The 20757-nt window shown below is 54.2% G+C and overlaps 1 protein-coding gene across 6 annotated transcripts in view; it reads right to left on the minus strand.

The window, feature by feature from the left end:
• The window catches only part of CARD10 (caspase recruitment domain family member 10), a 32847-nt gene extending 12090 nt beyond the window's left edge, over positions 1–20757 (minus strand). The window contains exons 1-14 of one of the 6 annotated variants that reach the window (XM_070789793.1): positions 20661–20757; positions 19381–19524; positions 15523–15600; positions 14861–14939; positions 14063–14314; positions 13056–13193; positions 10519–10844; positions 6221–6412; positions 5150–5305; positions 4429–4554; positions 3170–3361; positions 1368–1502; positions 909–1024; positions 84–112 (exon numbers count right to left, since the gene is read on the minus strand). In XM_070789793.1, the coding sequence (XP_070645894.1) occupies positions 84–112; positions 909–1024; positions 1368–1502; positions 3170–3361; positions 4429–4554; positions 5150–5305; positions 6221–6412; positions 10519–10844; positions 13056–13193; positions 14063–14314; positions 14861–14939; positions 15523–15555 (1774 nt within the window). In that variant the 5' untranslated portion in view covers positions 15556–15600; positions 19381–19524; positions 20661–20757. Of the gene's footprint in view, positions 1–83; positions 113–908; positions 1025–1367; positions 1503–3169; positions 3362–4428; positions 4555–5149; positions 5306–6220; positions 6413–10518; positions 10845–13055; positions 13194–14062; positions 14315–14486; positions 14725–14860; positions 14992–15522; positions 15601–19380; positions 19525–20660 lie in introns of those variants that run through there. The other 5 variants (XR_011566705.1, XM_070789796.1, XM_070789792.1 and 2 more) reach the window with 5 other exon arrangements.

Raw genomic sequence — 20757 nt, forward strand, 5'->3', positions numbered from 1 at the left:
CGCAGGCCAAAGGCAGCATAGGTAGCACAGGCCTCAGGTGGGTTCCCAGATGAGCCCTCCCCAGGGAGTGCCGGGGCCTTTACCTGTGATGTCTGACATGCTGCTGAAGGACCTGGGCAGAGAGGGCAGAGGGGCCAGCACTGAGCGCAGTGGGCACTCAGCCCCACCCCCTGCTCCTGTCCCCGTGCTGCCCCAAAGTCTGGCAACCCCCAAGCACATGCAGGCTAGACTCCTAAAGTCACAGGGCAAGAAGCTAATATTCTGACTGTAACTGTGCCCATGTTCCTCCACCTAGAAGGCCACCCCTTCTGGTCTCCCTCCAGGAAGCCTGCCCTGACCTCTCATGCTGCATCCCAACCCTACTTTCTACTGTCATTTGTAGCTCCAGGGTCTGCCTCCCACACTAGACCATGACCTTCCCATTGCACACTCATCATGGCAGGTTCACTCATTACATCAAGCCAATGACCGGGGACACATGCCAGGTGGAAGACTATCTCCCACCCTCAGTCCTGGCACCAATCATATGGCTCAGTTTATCTGGCCCCCATTTTCTGCTGCTGCCTGAACCTGCAGCCTTTCTTGCCTGAGATCCTTGATCCCTGAGAACCTCCTCTGTGTCTCCTAGTCCTGAACACCCAGGCTTCCCCCTGGATTAAGGCTCTTTCAGGCTTAACCTCCAGTGACGCTCATGCCAGGGTGCTCAGCAGGGACTGAGCCCACTCTGCCCTTTGACCTTGTCTTAACCCCTTGGTTACACATATGACTCCTGGGACCTGGGTTTCCATAGCTCCAGTCATTTAAGGGCAGCAAAGGGAGCTGACAGCCTGGACCTGACCCTGGCATCAGGGATTCTGGAGGTAAGAGTAGCACCCCGCCCACCGCCCACCCTGGGCCTCTCCCTTTACCTCTTAGGGGGTGCGGGGTCTTCCTCTCGCTGCCGGCGGAGGATGGAGCCAGCGCTGGGCGGAAAGGGCAGGATGGAGAGGCGATTGATCTCCTTCTCGTTGTCCGTGGCCTCCTCCTGCAAAGTCACAGCAGGACCTAGTCACCCCCACAGCACCCGTCCACAGCTCATGGTGCCAAGTTTGTGCTCATTTCACAGACGGGAACTACAGCCCAGAGTGGATGGGCAGGCTCTGCGAAGTTTGGGATGTGAATGGCTCTCCAGGTCTCCTGGCACCCGAGCCCAGGCCCAGCACTGAGCCAGCTTCTTTGGGGGTTTCAACAAGGCACTTGGCTTTCGTGGGCCTCAATTCCCTCTCGTGGGAAATGGAATGGTCAGCAAACTGGAGAGCCCCCTGTGTGTCAGTAGTAATATGATGGCCATTGTACCCCCCACATCTGGGCTAGGGCAGGCGTCTTACCGAGGTGTGGGGCTCAGGCCCTCCCACGACAGGTGCCTCCCCTGCTGCTTCTGGGCCTCCCAGCGGGGATGGGAACTCGCTGAGGCTCCAGGTGCTGCTGAGGTTGGAGCACAGGGAATGGGAAGAGGCGCAGGCCTGGAGAGGAAGGGGAGAGGGAGCAGTCAGCAGCGCTGGGCCGGGGCCAGCCACCACCATTTTCTCAACGCCCGAGTGCTGGAAACAGGGATGAGGTGGGGAAGGAGGGAGCTGCATTCCTGCCCTCATGGAGCTCACAGCCTAGTGGAGAAGACAAACTATAAACAGGCAGGCAGATGAAGGAATTAAGGCTCAGCTTCCAAAAGAGCTGGGAAGGAAGGTACCTAGGGTGGGGAAGGCACTCAAAGGCCCCACCCGGCCAGGGGGCCATCAGAGTGCTTTCCAGGCAAAGTGTGGTTCGAACTGAGAACTCAAGGATAAGTAGGTGTTAAAGTTGGGGAGGCAGATGGAACAGTCAGAGCAAAGATCCTGAGGCAGGACTGACACATTCTAGGAATCAAAAGCTGAGACAGGGGGGAAGGGATAGTGTGGGGTCAACAATGTACACACTGCTATATTTTAAATGGATAACCAACAAGGTCCTACTATACAGTATATGGAACTCTGCTCAATGTCCTCTAGCATCTTGGAGGGCAGGGAAGTATGGGGGAGAATGGATACACATATATGTATAGCTGAGTCCCTTTGCTGTCTACCTGAAAGCATCACAATATTATTAATTGGCTATATGCCAATACAAAACAAAAAGCTTAATTAAAAAAAAAAAACAAGTTGAGACTGAGAGAACCAGGCTCGAGGTAGGCAAGTAAGGGAACCACCCTGTAGGGCTTCTAGGGCAAAGTAAACCACTGAGGATATTTAAAAGTCAAAATCACAGATTTATGCTTCTTTTGTTCTGTTTCTTCAGGTACTACACTCCTGGTGGACTGATCCTCTTTTAAGCAAACCCAAGATAGGAAAGGGGCTTCCCCGATGGCTCAGTGGGTAAAGAATTCGCCTGCAAATGCAGAAGACACAGAAGATGTGGGTTCAATCGCTGGGTCAGGAAGATCCCCTGGAGGAGGAAAATGGCAACCAACTCCAGCATTCTTGCTTGAAAAATTCCATGAAAAGAGGAGCCTGGTGGGCTACAGTCCAAAGGGTCACCAAGAGTCAGATATGACTGAGCAACTAAGCACACACACAAAATAGGAAAAGCCTTTCTTTTCCTATCTTGGCAGAGATCTGAGAGCCAGTGTCTGATTTATAAGGGATCTGGGGGCTCGGCTCCACTGCTGGGTGGCTATGTGATCCTGGGCAAGCCTCTGACCCTCTCTGGACCCTGTGCAATGAGGCAACTGTACTAGTCAGTCTCTGAGGAACTTCTAGGGCACACATTTTGCATTCTAAGATGCTTGCCAGCCCTCAGGGAGCTGGGGTTCTCCAAGTGTATGATAAGACAAGCTTCAAGCTGTTTTTCGTGCCCCAGGTATAACCTCAGAAACCCAGAGGCCCCTACACTCCTGTCGTGTTCCCTGTTACACCAACCCCCACCCATCCGAGCTGCATTTTGTCCACCCTGGCCAACAGCCCCCTCCAAGACTGGCATGTTCTTGACCTCGAATGATGACTCCAGCCAGGACCCACATGTTTCCTCCCAGAGCCTGCATCTTCCCAGGCCCAGGTGAGGACTCCCAATGAGTCCCCCACGTCCCCACCTCCAGTTGAGGTCTCTCACCAGGTCTCACTCTGGCCGAGTCCCAGCTTGGACTCCTGACCCTGCTCACCTTGAGATGGGGGCCCCCCTGGACCCGCTGTAGCTGAACCTCCAGCAGGGCCTTGGCGCCCTCCAGGCTGGTGAGCGCCGTCAGCAGCTCATCCCGCTCCACCTCCAGGCCTCGGACCTGCTTCCGGTACTGGTCCTTCTCAATGAGGCTCTGCGAGTACTGCAGCTGAATACGGTCTCGGCTCTGGATGGCCTGGCAGGAGTGGGCAAGGAGGGAACTGGGGCCAGGAGCCGAAGGTGACATGCTGGCTCAGCTGTCCTGGCCTCTGATCTCTCAGATCAGGCCAGGGGGTGGAGCGGTGGGTAGCAACAGGACCGGCAGCTAATGTTTATTAAGAACTTCCTACACGCTTGTGCCCTGTGCTAAATATTGGCTCATTTAATCTTCATACTAACTCTTCGAGTTAAGACAGTCTCCTTATTTTCATTTTACAGACAGGGACACCAGGCCAGCAGGGACACAGCTGCAGAGTCCAGGCTCATGCCATTTCCCAGAAACAACTCAAAACTCTTCTACGGGACACACTGTATGGGGGACTTTATTCCCAGCCTCCAGGGTTCAAAACCCAGCCCAGTGCACCCAAAGAGCTTTTCCACACAATGTAGACCGTGGTGCCCAAGAGCTGGGTCCGTGGCCACGGGGACCTATCACCCATTGTCTCAGAGGGAGCCAGGGGTGAGAGTCTCAGGGGCTAGGAGCAACCAGGTGAAGTGCAAATTCCTGGGCCCACCCCAGACCACCTGACTCAGTATGTCCGGGGTTGAAACCCGAAATCTGCATTTTCACCAGGCCCCCCAAGGCCCACGCGCACGTGTAGACACCAACTGCTCCAGGGATTCCAGGGATTCGAACAAGGACAAGACCTCCTGCCCTCCCCGCTGCACGGGGAGCTCAGATGAGGAGGGCTGGGGGCCTTGGCCCACCCCTCAGGAGGTGAAGGAATGGTACCCAGGGCCTGGGAGCCAGAACTTTTGAGAATCTCTTCACCAACAAACATTTGAAAGCCTCGCTCTTGATGTGGGGAGAACAGGGATTCAGATGCCAAGGCCACCCACACCAGCTCTCATACCTGTCCCAGGAGCCCAGTGAGGCAGGTGTGTTGAGAGGGCAGGGCTGGCACACCTCAGTGCTCAGGTCCCCTGTCTGTTTCTCCGGGCCTGCTTGCCCCATCCTAAACTGCTGAGTATGCTGTTTGTCTGCCTCTCCCCATCTTGCCCTGGATGGGAATGAGGACTGGGCACACAGCAGGTGGGGCTCACCTGGTCCCGCTCCTTCTCGATCTCCTCCAGCTGGGCCAGGACGGTGGCCATGCGGTGCTTGTACAGGTCACAGTCCTTCTGCAGCGTACGGTGCTTCAGCCGCAGGTCCTCCATCTCCTGCAGATACTGTGGGTACGACAGGGTGGAGCGGGATGGGACACACCCTGGTCAGACTCCAGGGCTGGGGACCATGGGCAGGAGCCCAGCAGGTCCAGGGAAAGGCCTGAGCCCCAGTAATGAATGCCCACCTCTCCAGCTGGGTGGCCTGGGCTGATAACTGACATCTCACTGGGCCTCAGCTGCCTTATCTGTAAAATGGGAACAACAACCCATCCCAACCCACCTGGGCCTCCTCATTTCAACTGCAGTCTGCCCGCTTAACCCACTCTGCTTCCTCCACAGCACTCATCACCCTCCGTGACATGAAGTGAGAGACTGTGGATTACGAATAAGGTGTCCTGTTTGTCTCCCCTGCTAGAATCTGTCCTCCCCAGGAGAAGGGACCTTTGTTTTGTTCACAGATGGACCTCAACACATATTTGAGAACAAACGAATGCACAGCTCTTGGCACGGGACCTGGCACACAGCAGATGCTAGGGGAAAGCTGGCTTAAGTAAACGGGTGATGCCCACCCCCCCACCCCTCCAGGAGTTTCCCCAGGCTGTGAGCAAAAAGGCAAGTGGGGGCAAGGCAGGGGGTGTATGGGGCACGTGGACATCACCTTGTCCCGCAGCTCCTCGGCCCACTGCAGCTCCCCCTGCACAGCATGCAGCTTCTGGCACAGCTCCTGCCGGCTGTCCTGCGCCTCACGCCAGTCATGCTCCAGGATGTCTAGGAGGATGCGCTCAGAGCCCGGGGCCCCTGGCCGGCTTGCCTCCTGCGGGGGCGGGTGTCAGAGCTCAGTGCTGCCTCAGCCCTGGCTCCGGGCCCATCCTGAGTGTGGGGTGAGGGGGGACACATAGCCCTCAGCCCCAGCCCACTAGCTCTGCCCCTTTGGCCGAGAGCCTTGGCCTCTCTGAACCCTGGCTTCCCCTTCTGCTGAGTGGGTGTGGCCTCAGCAGCTCTGCCCACCCTCCAGGGAGCATCTGGGGTACAAATGAGGTAAGTGGATGAGGGCGTGTTCAGACAAGTTGGACCAGGATCTTATTCCTCAACAAGAACCAGGCCTGTTCTCTCTTGCTCTGGCCCCCCACCAGCTAGCCAGGACAGAAGATGGGTAATACTTCCAAGGCCTATTTCCACCCCCCTCCTCTGGCCTGACAAGGGGTTTTCATAGGGTCTGAGCCTGGCCCAGGCAGGTAGACCATGGGCCGAAGATCCAGTCCCCAGACCCACACCCTAGCTAGGCACCCCCAACCCTATAAAATACACTAGAGTCCTAGCTTCCTCCCCCACTTCCTGTGAGGAGTAATGGCCAGGTGGCAGGCCCATGCTGTCCCTGACCTGCCACAGGACACTGAGCAAGCCCTGGGGCCACCCAGACCTCAGAGGTCTCAACCTTTCCATGGTCAGACTCCTTTACAAATTCAAGGAAAACTGGGGGCCCACTCCCCAGAAAAACGCTCACACACAAAATCAGATGCACAGTTTCAAGGAGTTCAGAGGCTTCCTGAGTCCCCCCTCCCTCAGCCCCAGACCCCAGACTCAACACCCAGGGAGAGCTAGGGACCTCCACTCAGAGCTTAAGAGGTCAGCCAGATCTCAGATCCCTGGATCTAGAATCCTCATTTTCCAGGCCTCAGGGGGACAAGTGAGCAGGAGGGTCTCGCCTCCCCCCGGCCTCCCCCCATACCTGCTGCAGGCCTTCCTGCAGCTCCTGCAGCGAGGCCACCAGCCGCTGGTTCTCAGCACGGAGCTCCAAGACCAGGTCCGCACTGTCGGGCTCTTTCTCTTTCTCCTCGGCCCCAGGGAGTGGCCCCCTGGCCCTTCGCAGCTGCGTGCACTCTTCCTCCAGCCGGCTCACCTTGAGCTTGAGCTGATCCACCTGGGGCCCAGGACACGGGTCAGCTCAGGGAGGGAGCACCAGCCAGGCCAGAGGGGAGACAGAGGTCCCGCTCCCGCAGTCCGGGGTGCCTCCCCTATTCCCAGAGGGGCCCGAGCAGGCATCCTCCCTGGACATGTCTACAAAGAAGCGACAGGCTGGATCAATATGACGAGGCCAAGCCACCGTCCCAGGGGAATCTGCCTCAAGGACTTGTGGGTGGATGGGCCAGATCACAACACACTTGTCTGTCCTGCAGTTCTGACATGGAACACAGGCAACTGAGCCCAGCACCAGCATAATGGACGGGAAGGGGGGCTGCACCAAGAACAGGAGGACCCAGGGGCTGGGCCCAGCTCGGCCTCTAACTCCGTGTGGCCCTGGGCAAGTCATGGTCCCTTCTCTGTGCCTCAGTCTCCTCATCTCCCAGGGGAATAAGGAGGAAGACAGTATTGATAGTCTCACCCAGCCCAAGAGCCAAGATGTCCCCCCTCAGAAAGCCTCCCTGCTCAACATATATGCACAGAACAGCCATGAGTCTGATCCTCCCTTAGAGATATTCCTACCAGAGCCTCCATGAGGGATGGTTATGCTATTGGTTCACTCCCAATACAAATTTCAAATCTGGGGTCCAGGTTTCAATTGTACCATTTTACCCTCTGTCATCCTGAGCAAGTCACTTACCTCCTCTGGGTCTCAGTTTCCCCATCAGTAAAATGGGCCTGTTCAATCCCCCTGCTCCTGCTCCACCACCTGCCTCCCAAAGTCATTGCAGGCATCAAACAAGACAGCAGGTGGACAGACGCCTTTAAACTACAGAACTGCTGGGGGTGTAACAGTGGCTATTTTTACAGCTTTGAATAAAATCCTAGGACCCTCCCCCGACTGTTACCAGTTCAGTGTGGGCAGCCAGAAACTGGCCAAGGGGGCTGTGTGGGTGGCTGAGTGGTGGCCATGGCAGAGATGTACGACCAGCTGGCTGGATTATGAGTGTACTTAGCCCAAGTGATTTTCCAAATTCATGTGGGGTCTGAAGTGGCTAGAGCAGCAGGTGGCAGGCCACGAAATGAAGTCATTGTTGGAAAAAGACACAGTGACCTCTGGGGCTACACTCAGGCATGCTGACATCTGGTGCCCTAGGAGTGCCCTGGCCTTGCTTGGAAAGGACTCACAGCCTCCCAGCCTCCAGAGCCTGGCATAGCATTCTCCACCCCCCTCCCCACACACGCAAGGATCTGGAGCCTGGGTCAGGCAGTTCCACGAATTAACAGCCCACTCCTCCTCCGCAGAGGACTCAGAAAGAAATTCATGACTCTTACATTCCTTTCCCCTCACAAAACCCGCTTTGTGAGCCGCCGGAGAAAGACAGCTAGTTACAAGGGCAAATGTGGTCACACCCTCTCCAGCAAACTACAGCCACACACCCCGACCTCCTGCCTGACCCGAGGCCGGCAGGCTTCCCAGATGAGCTCAGGGGACAAGGCACCTGGGAGTCTCCGCCAAACACCAGGAAGTAACAGATGCATTTAATCCTGGTGTACAAACTCACTTAGCACAAAATTATAGCGTTCATTCCTTTAAGTTTATGTTGCTTAGAAATAATAGCTCATTAAATTTGCACCTTATAAAATACCGTATTAAATCACAGCCACCACACACCTGTCTGGGGGGGGGGGGCGGTGCGGGCGGAGGGAACCCAAGCTGCCAAGAAAAAGCATGATCAGCTGCTCTGTTCATCTCCACCTGCAAAACCTTTGTTAAGTGGTTGTGGAAAAGCTCCAGTAAATTAAGGCAAGTGTACAGTAGCTACATTTAAAGAAAAGCTTATCTATTAATTGAATTTCATCCCTTACCCTCCACCAGCTAAACCGGAAAAAAGCAGCTGTTCTCTGCCCACTGGCAGATTTCTTTACCCCTAGGGCCATCCTGGACCTTCCCCAGTGGCTCAGTGGTAAAGAATCCGCCTGCAGTGCAGGAGACTCAGGAGACGTGGGTTTGATCCCTGGGTCGGGAAGATCCCCTTGAGAAGGGAAATGGCAACCCACTCCAGTATTCTTGCTTGGAAAATTCCATGGACAGAGGAGCCTGGCAGGCTACAGTCCATGGGGTCACAAAGAGTTGGACACAAGTGAGTGACTAAGCACACACATACTATGTGCACCTAGAGCTGAAACGCTGACACACAGAGAACCTCCAACACCTCTTCTTCATCCCTCTACCCAACCCCAGGAGATTCCAGACAGGTGTGCGCGCGCACACACACACACACACACACACAAGGCACCCCCCACCCAGTCACATGCACATATCCACCACTTCAGCAGACCCAACTTACAATCACATGCAACCCAAGGGTGAGACAAACTGTGCTGGCCACAGCCCCTCCCAACACCCAGGGACCAGAGGCCATCACACTGTCCTCTCTGAGCAGGCTCTCCCCACCAGGCTCCTTCCCCACCTCACCCGACTCCCAGAAGTGCCCAGAGTAGAGTCAGAAATTCTCCATCTTGGAACCCTGGGAAAGTACTCCAACCAACCTGTCTGTGCCTCAGTTTCTTCATTCATAAATGGGGATAATAACAGGGCTCTACCCGACCCCCAATCCAGTGGAGTTCCCAGGAAATTACAGGAGTTGATGGACATCAAGCCCAGAGGACCATGCCTACTACACAGGAGGTGCTATATTGCTATGATGTCACTGCACCGTGACTTCCCACTTCAAGGATGAGGAACCTGAGGCTCAAGTGGGCCTGGCAGCCTGGGTCCATGAACCTGTGGCCTCAACAACCCCCAGTCCTTTCCCCAGATGTCCACCCCCACCCCCAATGGCACCCACAGTCACAGGCTCCAGCACACCAGTGCTCTCACGCTTACAGGCTCATCGTGGACGTGTGACCCATTGTCCACGGCCACCTCTCACCCCCTGGGGTGCCCCAGCCACAGTTGAGGCTCAGGGGTCAGGGGGCTTCAGATCCCACCATCAAAATCCCCCAATGGAACCTTGTACAGTACTGCCAAGGACAGCCTACTGTGTGCCACGTGTGTGCTCAGTCACTTCACTCGTAGCCCACCAGGTTCCTCTGTCCATGGGGTTCTCCAGGCAAGAATACTGGAATGGGTTGTCATTTCCTCCTTCAGGGGATCTTCCCCACCCAGGGATCAAACCCTGCATCTCTTGGCTTGGCCACAGGCACTGTCAAATCCTTGAGACAACTCTCTGCAGCAGTAAAATCCCAGCTTTATCCCCATGTGAAGACCCAAAAAGACACCAAGAAAGAGAGGCTCAGTTGCTCAGCCTGTAAGAGGCATGGCCTCGTTCGCTTATAGGGAGAACTGGGTGAGATTTCATCTGGATGGGAGCAAGAGGAACAGCATCATAAGGCAGAAGCCAGCAGGGGCACCAGGCAGACCTGGTTCACATCCAGGCTGTGCCACTTGCTGCTTTGTGACCTTAAGCAAGTCCCTTTACAATCTACACCTGTGTCTGTACTTTAAAACGAGAACATGGAGCACGGTATCTTTGTGAGATTACATGATATGATGCGTGTAACCTACATAGCATAGAGTCATACTTAATAATATCAATAACAATGGCTAACCGTAATCCAGGTTTTGAGCACTAACCCTGCACCAGGCCCTGTACATGTCTTAAATTCTGTATCTTAAATCCGAGGAATCCTTCTACCTCAAGGTCTCTCTGCCACAGCACTTGCAGACCTTTTGGACTGGACAGTTCTTGGTTGTGGAGCTGTCCTGGGCTCCAAGGACGTTTAGCAGTAACCCCGGCCTCTACTCACTAGACGCCAGTAACACACTCCTGGTTGTGATGATCAAAAGTGTTCCCAGACATGGCCAAAAGTTGCTAGGGGCAGGGGGAGCAAAATCAACCCCAGTTGAGAACCACAGTCATAACTCAATGAAATAAGCACTATCAATATCCCCATGTTACAGATGAGAAAACTGAGGCACAGAGTGAAGGGACTTGCCCATGGTCCAGTAGCCAGCAGATGGTGGCTCTGGGACACCAGCCGGCTACCATATTACCATCATTTTTTGCAAAGCTGCCCCTTGCCCATAGCACACCCCACCCCAACCTCCCCAGGGCCTACCGCCAGCTGTAAGTCCCGGCTGCGCAGCACGGCTGAGTTCTTCTCCTCACTGAGCTGTGCCAGGCGCATGGCGATCATGTAGTTCTCATCCTTAAGCCGCAGAAGCTCCAGGCTCCCTGCCTCCCAGTCCTCCCGCAACCGCTGGCAGCGCTCCTGAGCCTGCTGTTGCTCCCGAAGCCGCTGCTCCAGCCCTGCCCGCTCCTCCTCCAGCACTCGGCCTCGGGCCTGCAGCTGCTGCTCCCGCTGCAGCTGACTCTTTCGAGCCTCCCGCAGCCGCCGCACCTCTGTCATCAGGAACTGGGTCAGGCCCTCAGGCCCCTCCTCATCTGCCAAGGACAGGGCAGAGAAAAGTCAGTTCAGGCAAATAAAATCCAGCAAGATGGCAGACCACACAGAACAACCCAAACCGGAAAAACACTAGAAGGAAATATTGGGAACCCATTTTTACAATGTGGGGACAGGGAAAGGCTTCCTAAACAAGGCAAAAATAAAAAAACTATAAGAGATTTCTGAATGATGACAGATGTAAGAAGCAAAGTTAAAAGACAAGTAACAGAGTGGGAGAAAATACAACACATGACACAGAGTCACACTATATAAAGAGCTCCTACAAATCAATAGCAAACAACAAAATAAAAATATGGCCAGAAACTATCAAATTGCAAATTCCCAAACAAAAAAATGACTGGTAAACATAGGAAAGGGCTTCCCTGGTAGGTCAGCTGGTAAAGAATCCACCTGTAATGCAGGAGAGCCCGATTCAATTCCTGGTTAGGGAATATCCCCTGGAAAAGGGATGGGCTACCCATTCCAGTATTCATGGGCTTCCTTGGTGGCTCAGACAGTAAAGAAGCCACCTGCAATGCAGGAGACCTGGGTTTGATCCCTGGGTTGGGAAGATCCCCTGGAGAAGGGAATGGCAACCCACTCTAGTATTCTTGCCTGGAGAATCCCCATGGACAGAGGAGACTGGTGGGCTACACAGTCCATGGGGTCACAAAGAGTTGGACACAACTGAGCATGTATGCATGCAGAGATGCAATGAGGAAAGTATTTTCCTATGTTTGTGCTGAGCTGTGCTTAGTCACTCAGTTGTGTCCCACTTTTTGTGGCCCCATGGACTGTAGTCCACCAGGTTCCTCTGTCCATGGAATTTTCCAGGCAAGAATACTAGAGTGGGTTGTCATTTCCTACTCCAGGGGATCTTCCCAACCCAGGGATCGAACCCGTGTCTCTTGCATCTCCTCCATTAGCAGGTGGATTCTTTACCACTGTGCCACCTGGGAGTCCCCTCCAACTCACTAGCAATAATAGTAACAACAATAATAGTGGTACCACTAACATTTGACTTTACTCTTTGGTCTACATATGTATATTAATTTATGTAATCTTCACAACACTTAAGGTAGGTACTATTTATTAAACCCATTTCAAAGAGAGACAAACCCAGGCACAGAAATGTCAAGTCATTTGCCCAAGGCTAACTAAACTGTTGAGTAAGCTGAGTACATCTTTCAACAAACTGCAAACTTAAAACAACAACATATTATTTTTCACATATCTAACCACACAAAAAAATATTTTTAAATGATCCCTAGGATGAATGAGGGTACAACAAAAAGGGTGCTCATACACTGCTAGAGGGACCCATGTTGTGTATGTGTTAGTTGCTCAGTCGTGTCTGACTCTTGGCGAGCCCATGGACTGCAGCCCACCAGGTTCCTCTGTCCATGGGATTCTCCAGGCAAGAATACTGAAGGTGGGTTGCCATTCCCATCTCCAGGGGATCTTCCCAACACAGGGATCGAACCCAGGTCTCCTGCACTGCAGGCAGATTCTTTACAGACTGAGTCACCAGGGAAGCTACATATTCTCTAAGAAATCTGACTTCTCAGAACTTCTCCTGAGACACACATGTGCACAAAGATGCACCTAGAAGGATGTTCCCAGCACTGTAATATTTGCAAATAACACATCAATAGAGGATGTGTTAAATGACTATGGCACATCACTAACAAACACGATGCAGTCATTAAAAACAAGCATAACAGAATCACACTGGTGGTGGTGGGGGAATGAATCACAAAAACCAGTTGTTCCAAGAAAAAATGAAATACAGAACAAGACATGTAAGATGATCCCCTGTATATGTGTGTGCATGTGTGTATAATTGCCAAACTGTTACCAGCAGAGCAGAGTTGAAGGAAGAAGTAAAGATCTTTGCTGTTTATTCTCGTCTCATGGCATGTTTGAATTTTTTACAGAAGAAACTGCAAACTGGTACATGTCGGCCACATACATGTCTGAGAACAATTTCAGGGGCAAAGAGCTACCTTAAGTGTGTGGGCTCTGAATTTAGACTCTAACTGTGTTACAAACCCAGCCCCACACTCAGCCTGCTGGGGAGGTTTTGGGCAGACAGTTTCAGCTGTCTCTGTGCCTCAGTTTCCCTGCCTGTTCAATGGCCACAATGGGAGTGCCCCCTCACAGGGAGGGGGTAAGGAATCTGCTCTGGCACCCACTGCAGACCCACTCACCGAGGATCATGGAGCAGCGCTGGGCAGGCTCTCGGCCAGTGAGCAGTGTGAAGTGCTCGGGGTAGTAGAACTCCAGGGCTTCCAGGAAGGCCTCATAGCCCCTCTTCCCCCGGCAGCGCAAGATGTCCATCAGGCGCCCTGGAGAATTGGGGGTGGGTGTCCAGGGGTCAAGGTGAGGGCTGCCCCCAGTGCCTAGCTGCTTTCTCCCGTCTGCTCCCCGCCCCCCACCCCGACTACTCCAAGGCCCACATTCCCCAGATCTCTGAACCAGTGACACACACAGGGACCTGACTCAACACATCAGAGGAGATAGCCTGTCTGCTGCAGCCAGGAGAATCAGGACCCACTCCCCCTCCACCACCAGTGGTAACTGTGTTTCAACAGCTCCCCAAGCCCCTGCCTGCCCTCCACACAGATACAGGGCCAGCAAACAGCGCCTGCCTTTACAACAGCACAGAAAAGCCCCCTCCATTCTCAAAGGCAAACCAAAATATCTATCTCTCGTTGACCAGTGCCTGAAATTCCACCATCAGACCCGCATTGCTTCGCCAGCTCCGTTCAGGCACAACCTACGGGAGAAGGCACCCTCAAAAAACTGGGATGGGAAAATAAAGAAAAATAACTCTCCGAGAAGTATGTGACACACAGAAAGCGGGGGACAGGGAGAACCTATGAAAGCAAAGGTCACAGGAACGCGGCAAAGGACACAGGAACGAGGCCAAGTCCACCAGCTGTGACCGGGAGGTCCCAAGCCCCGCCTGAACCGCAACTACAGCCAACCCCTTACTCTAAGGTGGGCCGAGGAGGCGGGAGAGAAATCCAGGCGCGGTGTGGACACGCGGACACGCTAAAGGAGGCAGGATGGCGGACACAGCAACCATCCCACCCCACCGATGTGGAGAGCGAGGTCCGGGGCATCAGAGCCCTTGGCCGGTCGGCCCCAAGAAGGCCCCAGGGAAGGCCGGCCCCACCCGCTCAGGCCCGACCCCGCGCCCCCCACGGCTCACCGGTGCGGTTTACACGGCACGGGAAGCGGTAGGTGCTCAGCACCTCCTCCTCGTCCTGCTCGTCGATGACCCGGCATTGGCGCAGATACGGCGTGAGCTTGGCCGGGTTGAGGGTGCGCGTCAGCCGGTGCCGGACGCCCTCGATCCGCTCCCACAGCGCGTCCTCCTCCGCCTCGGACCCGGAGCCGGCCCCAGCCTCCTCATCGGCCTCCCCAGCCTCGGCTCCGCCCGGCATGGCCGCGTCCTCGGGGTCTGCGGGCCAGAGGCGCGCGAGGGTCAGCGCGGGCGCTGGGGGCGGGGTGCGCCGACCGATCCCAGCTCCGGGCGTCGTCTGCAGGACCCCTCGTATCCCCTCCGCTTTCCCCCGGCTTCCCGCGCCCCGTCCGCCCCGAGGATGCCCGGGCCCCGAACCCCCGGGACTCACCCCGCACGCCAGAGCCGCCTCGCACTCCGGGGTCGGCGCTCGGGCGGCGGCTCCTGCGGCGCAGGGGGGCGGGGTCGGCGGCGCCCCCGGCCCCGCCCCCGGCCCCGCCACCAACCGGGCTGCCCGGACCTCCCCACATCGCCGCCCGGGTCCAGGCTAAGTGTCCGGACAGCCAGCCACCCGCACGTCCGCCCGCAAGCCCGGCTCCCTGCCGTCCGGCCGCCGCGCGCCTCCCCCCGCTTCCTGTTTCCCGCCGGCTCTCCCGGCCCTGGCTCGGCAGGGTCCGGGCGGCCCGCCCACACCTGCCCGGCCTCGGGGCGGGGCGGTGCCGGCGGGACACGCACGCTCACACTCTCCAGCGCGCTGCCACACACCTTTTCCCGCGCGCACTGGGCACACGGCGTCGGCTCCCCGGCGCTCAGTCCGCCGCTTGCACCTGGCACCTGGCGCTGACTTCGGGTCGCAGCGTACATGGCGGCCACAGGGCATACCGGTCACACCGGCACATGGCACGTTAGCAAACCGTGTGCTCGGAGTTAAAACGTCCCACACAGCCTATACATCACCCCAGCGCCGTGCAGATGCCACACACTCAGTGCAATTCTATCTGCTCGTCTCAGGAAATGACCATGCAGTGTGGAGCCAGGCCACCCCCGTCCCCAGGGTCTCTCCCAGGCCCTGAGCACTTCTGTGGCTGGGCTCAGCTGGGAGAGCACTGCTCCGGGAGCAGATGCGGATCCCAGTCCAGCCTCCAACCTACCCTTGTCTCTGTGTCCCCAAATAAATTGCCAGTTCTGGCACCTCCTCTCAATCTAAAGGGCTGCCCCTGGGTGGGCAGCAAAAGACAGGAGTTATGGCTGCCTTCTCAGAGATCAGACACCAGCCAGGTCCCTCCTACATAGTTTCACTGGAGAACATGAAAACCCATTTCCCAAAGGGTGTTCCTCTAGATGCTAGACCCAGAAACACTTGGGAGTGGTGCTGTAGTCCAAGCAAGGAATCTACACTCCCCAACCCCCTTGTGGTAGTCACTTACCACAATAAAGTGAACACCCACATCAGCTGGCATGGCGATACCATCTCTCCATGGGTTAGATACTGCCAGTGGGGCCTGCTGAAAGTGAGGAGCAGAGGGGCAGGAAAGAGCTGTGAGTTCCCCAAACTCCTTCCATGCTCTCTGAATTTAATGCCATGTGCATTTGTGCTATGTATCCAAAGAAATAAAAGTTTTCAACAAATGAAGGCCAAGAAATGTGGTCAAGAAACGGGCTTACCTTTATATACTCTAGTGTTGTTTCCCAAACTTAACCATTTTTTTGTTTTTTTTTTTTTTTGTTTTGGAGATCACCGGTTTTCATTGGGGGGAAATGCTTTGGAAGTACTGGATTCTAGTGCAAATTCCCCAGTTCACGGAGGAGGAAGCAGAGGCCTAGTTGGGCAAGGAACTTGACCAAATTTACACAGTGAGGAAGCAGTGGGACCAGGCCAGGGCCCAGCCCCAGGCTCTGAGCCCAGGCACACACCAGGCCTTCCTCCCAGTGGCCCCAGGGGCCCTTGGCTTCCTGTCATCCTCCCACTAGCAACCCTGTTCATTGTGAATACTTTTTAACTTGACCAGGAGAATGGGATGAAAGTCTTAGAAAATGCTTTTGTGGTTAATTATTTCCTCATTAAGAAGCCTAAGCAGAGCCTGGAGATAAGACACAGAAACCAAGGGGCCTGCAGGTAAGTGGACAAAGAAGTGACCAGCAGGAGGTCGCTGGAGACCCAGCAGTCCCAGAGAGGCTGTCGTTGCTGTGGGCAGCACAGTCATACTCACATACAGTTACACACACTCATAGACACACACACATGTGCCCACAGTGGGCCTCCAGCTGAGTGGGAGACAAGAAGGCACACAGCTGCCCTCCCCACAAGGCAAAGCCCCCTCATTCATCTGTCCCTGGGCATCCCCAGCACTGGGAGTGGAAGTGTGCAATTCAACATCACCTCCTGTTAGGTCCTTGGTGGGTTTGCTACATTCATTTCACTACAGTCACACCAGGAAGGCAGGAACTGCGGTAGGGAGACAGAGGGTCTAGACCTCACATTAGGGGCCCTGGGTCTTAACCCAGGCTCACTGTCAAGAGTGCTGTTCTGAGCCTCAATTTCCTTGTCTGCAGAAGTCAGGTGGTGAGTAATTCCAGCCACACCTAGAGAGCAAGACTGTTTAGGAGCAGAGAAAGTGCCCTGGGGCCTACATTTGACTTTAATTATGTCTCCTTGAGCTAATTCCTTTCCCTGTCAATTTCCACATCTGTATAGTGGACACAATGGTTCCCCCTATGCAAAGACTGTCTGTAAGCTACAGTTCCTTCATTTGTGAAATGGGCACTGGGCAATCAGTGCTCTTCTGCTTCCTAGCAAAGTCCCCATATTGCAAACCAATCCAATGTCCCACCACCTCTGACCCTGCTGATGCTCCAAGCCGCTAACCTGCCCACTCATGGGGTGCTAGACTATAGTCTACTCTGCAGCCAGAGGGATCACTTTAAAAACAGTTGATACCCTCCAGAGGTTTTCCTACCAAACTGGAATATAATGTAAATTGCTCCTAGACCCTGCCAGTTGCCCCACCCCATCTCTTCCGTCTGCCTCCCTCACTCACTAGCCTCATTCTGTTCCTGGAACTGGTAAGCTCTTCTCATCTCAGGGCTTCTGTTCAGCCAGTTCCCTCTGCCTGAAATGCTTGTCCTTCAGCTCCTCGTGCAGAGGGCTCCTTCTCGTTATTCAAGTCTTGGATCAAAGGTCACCTCCCTTGGCACAGGAGCACACAGGCACACAGGCAGAGCTCACCCTGCACGGCTCCTATGTACTCCATCAAGCCACTCTGCTTGTGTTCTCCATCAGACATCTCCCCATTCCTGGGTGACTTTACCTGTTTGTTGCCTGCTTCTGCTCCAAGAACAGAAATGTCTTGATCAGCAGGAGTACACTGGAATGTTCCAAGAACAGTGAGGATGAGAAGTGGAGAAGAACAGGAGAGGAGATCAGAGAAGGCAGGGAATGGGGGAAAGATACAGGGCAGAAGGCCATTCAGGAGACTGTCAAGACGTCCCCTTTTATCTGTAGTAATTCAGTGGGCCTTTGAACAACATGGGTTTAAACTGGCACAGGTCCATGTATATGCAGATTTTCTTCAGTAAGTATGTACTACAGTAGTATATCATCCTTTGTTGGTTGAATCCAAGAATGCAGAACCTAGGATATGGAGGGCTGGCTATAAAGTTCTAAGAGGATTTTCAACTGCAAAGGGGTGGGTGCCCCTAACCCCCACGTTGTTCAAAGATCAGCTGTACTAGATTATTATCGTCTCCCTCAAATCAGCCTCAAAGCCCACAGAAGCAAGCATGCCCTTTTTCGTTCACTCCTTCAGGAAGGGTCCCAGCCCCACACCTTCTCCATTCCTCTTAGGCAGCCTCTGATTGCACTCCGGGAATTGGAGCCTTGATTTCTCTTGCCTGCTAGACAGGAAATGTGCATGTGGGCGGTGGACCCGGGCTCCCCATCCCACCCCTGAGACTGATCTCATCTTGTCTGGCCATCTCTTCACCAAGTGCAGGGCCTGGGTCACATCAATGCATACGTGGCAGCACTCAGCAGGGGACCTGACACATGGTAAGTATTCAGTAGGAGACTGATGAATGGACCTGGCAACGGGGAGAACTCCTTTTGATGGGCTTCAAGACACAAGAACCAGACTGCCCCGGGGTTCAATCCCAGTATAGCACATGCTTGTGATTCTAGGCAAGTCATAATCTAACTTTTCTCTACGCTTCATCTGAGGGGCCTTAATGCACATGCTCAATTGAATTCATCTAACAATGTCTCTTCCTCTCCCACTGCCCAGGATCCCCCTAGGGTCGCTCTGTGCAGAAGGCCAGAGGGGCCCTGCTTCTCTGAGACCTATTTCATGGAGGTGGGGAAGAAGGAGGAGGCTGGGGAGTCTTTTCTGACCAATCACAGGAATCTGGGCCAGAAGGGTATTTAAAACTATCACCTTACATTAGCTGTAAAAAAAAGAAGGAAATCCTACCATTTGCAACAACATGGATGGACCTGGGGGCATTACATCAAGTGAAATAAGTCAGACAAAGACAAGTACTGTGTGATTTCGCTTGTATGTGGAAACCAAAATAACTGAACTCATGGAAACAGAACAGACTGGTGGTTGCCAAGGGTGGGGGCTGGGGGCAGGGAAAAATGAGTGAAGGGAGTCAAAATGTACAAACTTCCAGTTAGAAAGATAAATAAGCACTGGGGATGAAATATACAACACGGTGATTATAGCTAACAATACCCTTTTGTGTAGCTGAAAGTTGCTACCAGAGTAGATCTTTGAAGTCCTCTTTGGAAGAAAAAAACAATTTGCAGCAATGGGAGGTGATGGATGTGAACTAAACTTATTGTGGCAATCCTTTCACAATTTATACATGTATCAAATCATTGTGTTGCACACCTTCAATTAATGCAATGCTGTATATCAATTATATCTGAAAGAACTTTCAGCTACTGTGAGGCTGGGGGAGACCCCTCCCAGAAGGACATCAGATCTCACTGTCCTCCAAGCCTTTCACCCCTTCCTCAATAAAATGGCTTGATTCCTCCCCCCTTCTCCCAAATTATATCTGAATGAAACTGGGGAAATAAGACTACGATTTTATAGAAATTGGGGGAACTGAGGGCCAAGGCTTTGGTAGCCTGGGTAAGCCTGGGTTCCAGAAGACAGGGACCGCAGGGCACCCAGAGGCAGAATGGCTGCAGGGAATGGCTGGCAGGAGCCATGCTCCAGCATCACATTATTGAGCTGGAGACTCCAGGGGGACCAGAAGGAGAAGAGTATCCATGTCCCTACCTTCTCTTGGCAGCAGCGGAGTAGAAAGGCAACTCAGGCTTGTCCCCATTCAGGTCAGTTACAGAGGTCTGTGCGTGCCTGACCTTCACCTCTCCAGGGCTGGGAGCTGGGCTAGGCTGAAGGGTCCCGTTTAGGGGTCCAGGGCTGGGCAAAGACAGAAAAAAGCAGCCAGAAATTGAATATGAGCTTCTCCTACTCCCACCCCTACCCTCAACCATGGCTGTATCACCCAGCCACACCACGGGTCCCTTCTGGCTCGGTTTGCCCCTCTGCATCACAGGGAAATTGGGAGGGAGATGTCGACCCCAGCAAGTCACTGACCACCCTCCTGAGAGAAGATGGAGACCCCAAGGGGGATGCAGGACACAGCCGAGGCTGCCATGGAAACACAGCCATCCGCCAGCTCTCCGGGGAGTGTATCCCAGAGGAGACAGCCACTCAGGAACGTTGCCTGGGGGCCCTGAATTCCAGAGAAAGGCCCGCTGAACTGCCTGGGCTGAGTCAGGAGGAAAGGGCGGGCCAGGGGACCAGCCAGGTCTGAGTCACTGGGGCCCCACTGACTTGCATGCCTTCCTCTTCGGGCTGCTGGAACCAAATGAGGGATTCTGCAGAACTGGGTTCAAATTCTAGCCAGACCACTCCAGTGAGGTTGTGACCCGGGCCAGTGGAGACAATAAGGCTGTCATTAAATGAATGAGTATGTAACAGGTTTGACACAAAGCTGGCACTCAACAGCAATACCAAATAGTTTTGAGCTCTTATTATATACAGGACATCTATGTATTAAACAATTTCCAGAATTAGCTCCTAATTAACAAACAGCTAGGCACGCGGAGTCACATGAACGATATTGTTGGTGCTGTACTAAGTGTGGTGTTGCCTACCGAGAGTCGCTCCTTCTCTCCTCCACCCCATGCCCCCAGGCCCACCTGCACACACTGTTCCCTGCCCAGTCTCTGTCTGCAGTCTCTGCTTTGTGCCCTGGGCCAAGCACTTTAGACTAAGTTGCTCCCAAAGGTAAGAAGAACAAGTCTTCTGCCCTGGGGGCATCAAAACCTAAAGCTGGGGAAGAGACAAGAAAGGGCAGGGCCGTCCAGGCAGAAGGAACAGCTAGTGCAAAGACTCAGGGGCAGGAAATCTCACTTTCTGTTCCCACAGGGCCCTCATTCCCCTCACTTGCTGGGACTTGTACCATTTCGAGCCATCAGTCCTGCTCACCGTGGTCCCCATGACTCAGACCCCACCCCAGAGGAGGAGGTGAGGTTTGGGGGCGGTCCTACCAGGAAAGCTGGTGAATAATCATCCACTGGCCTGCAGTGCTCAGAGAGAGAGCTCAGATCCCTGCTGAACTCCACCATCTCACGGAAGCCCAGTAGG

The sequence above is a fragment of the Bos indicus genome, chromosome 5 (assembly GCF_029378745.1).
Source record: "Bos indicus isolate NIAB-ARS_2022 breed Sahiwal x Tharparkar chromosome 5, NIAB-ARS_B.indTharparkar_mat_pri_1.0, whole genome shotgun sequence".
In the NCBI taxonomy this organism is placed as follows: domain Eukaryota; kingdom Metazoa; phylum Chordata; class Mammalia; order Artiodactyla; family Bovidae; genus Bos; species Bos indicus.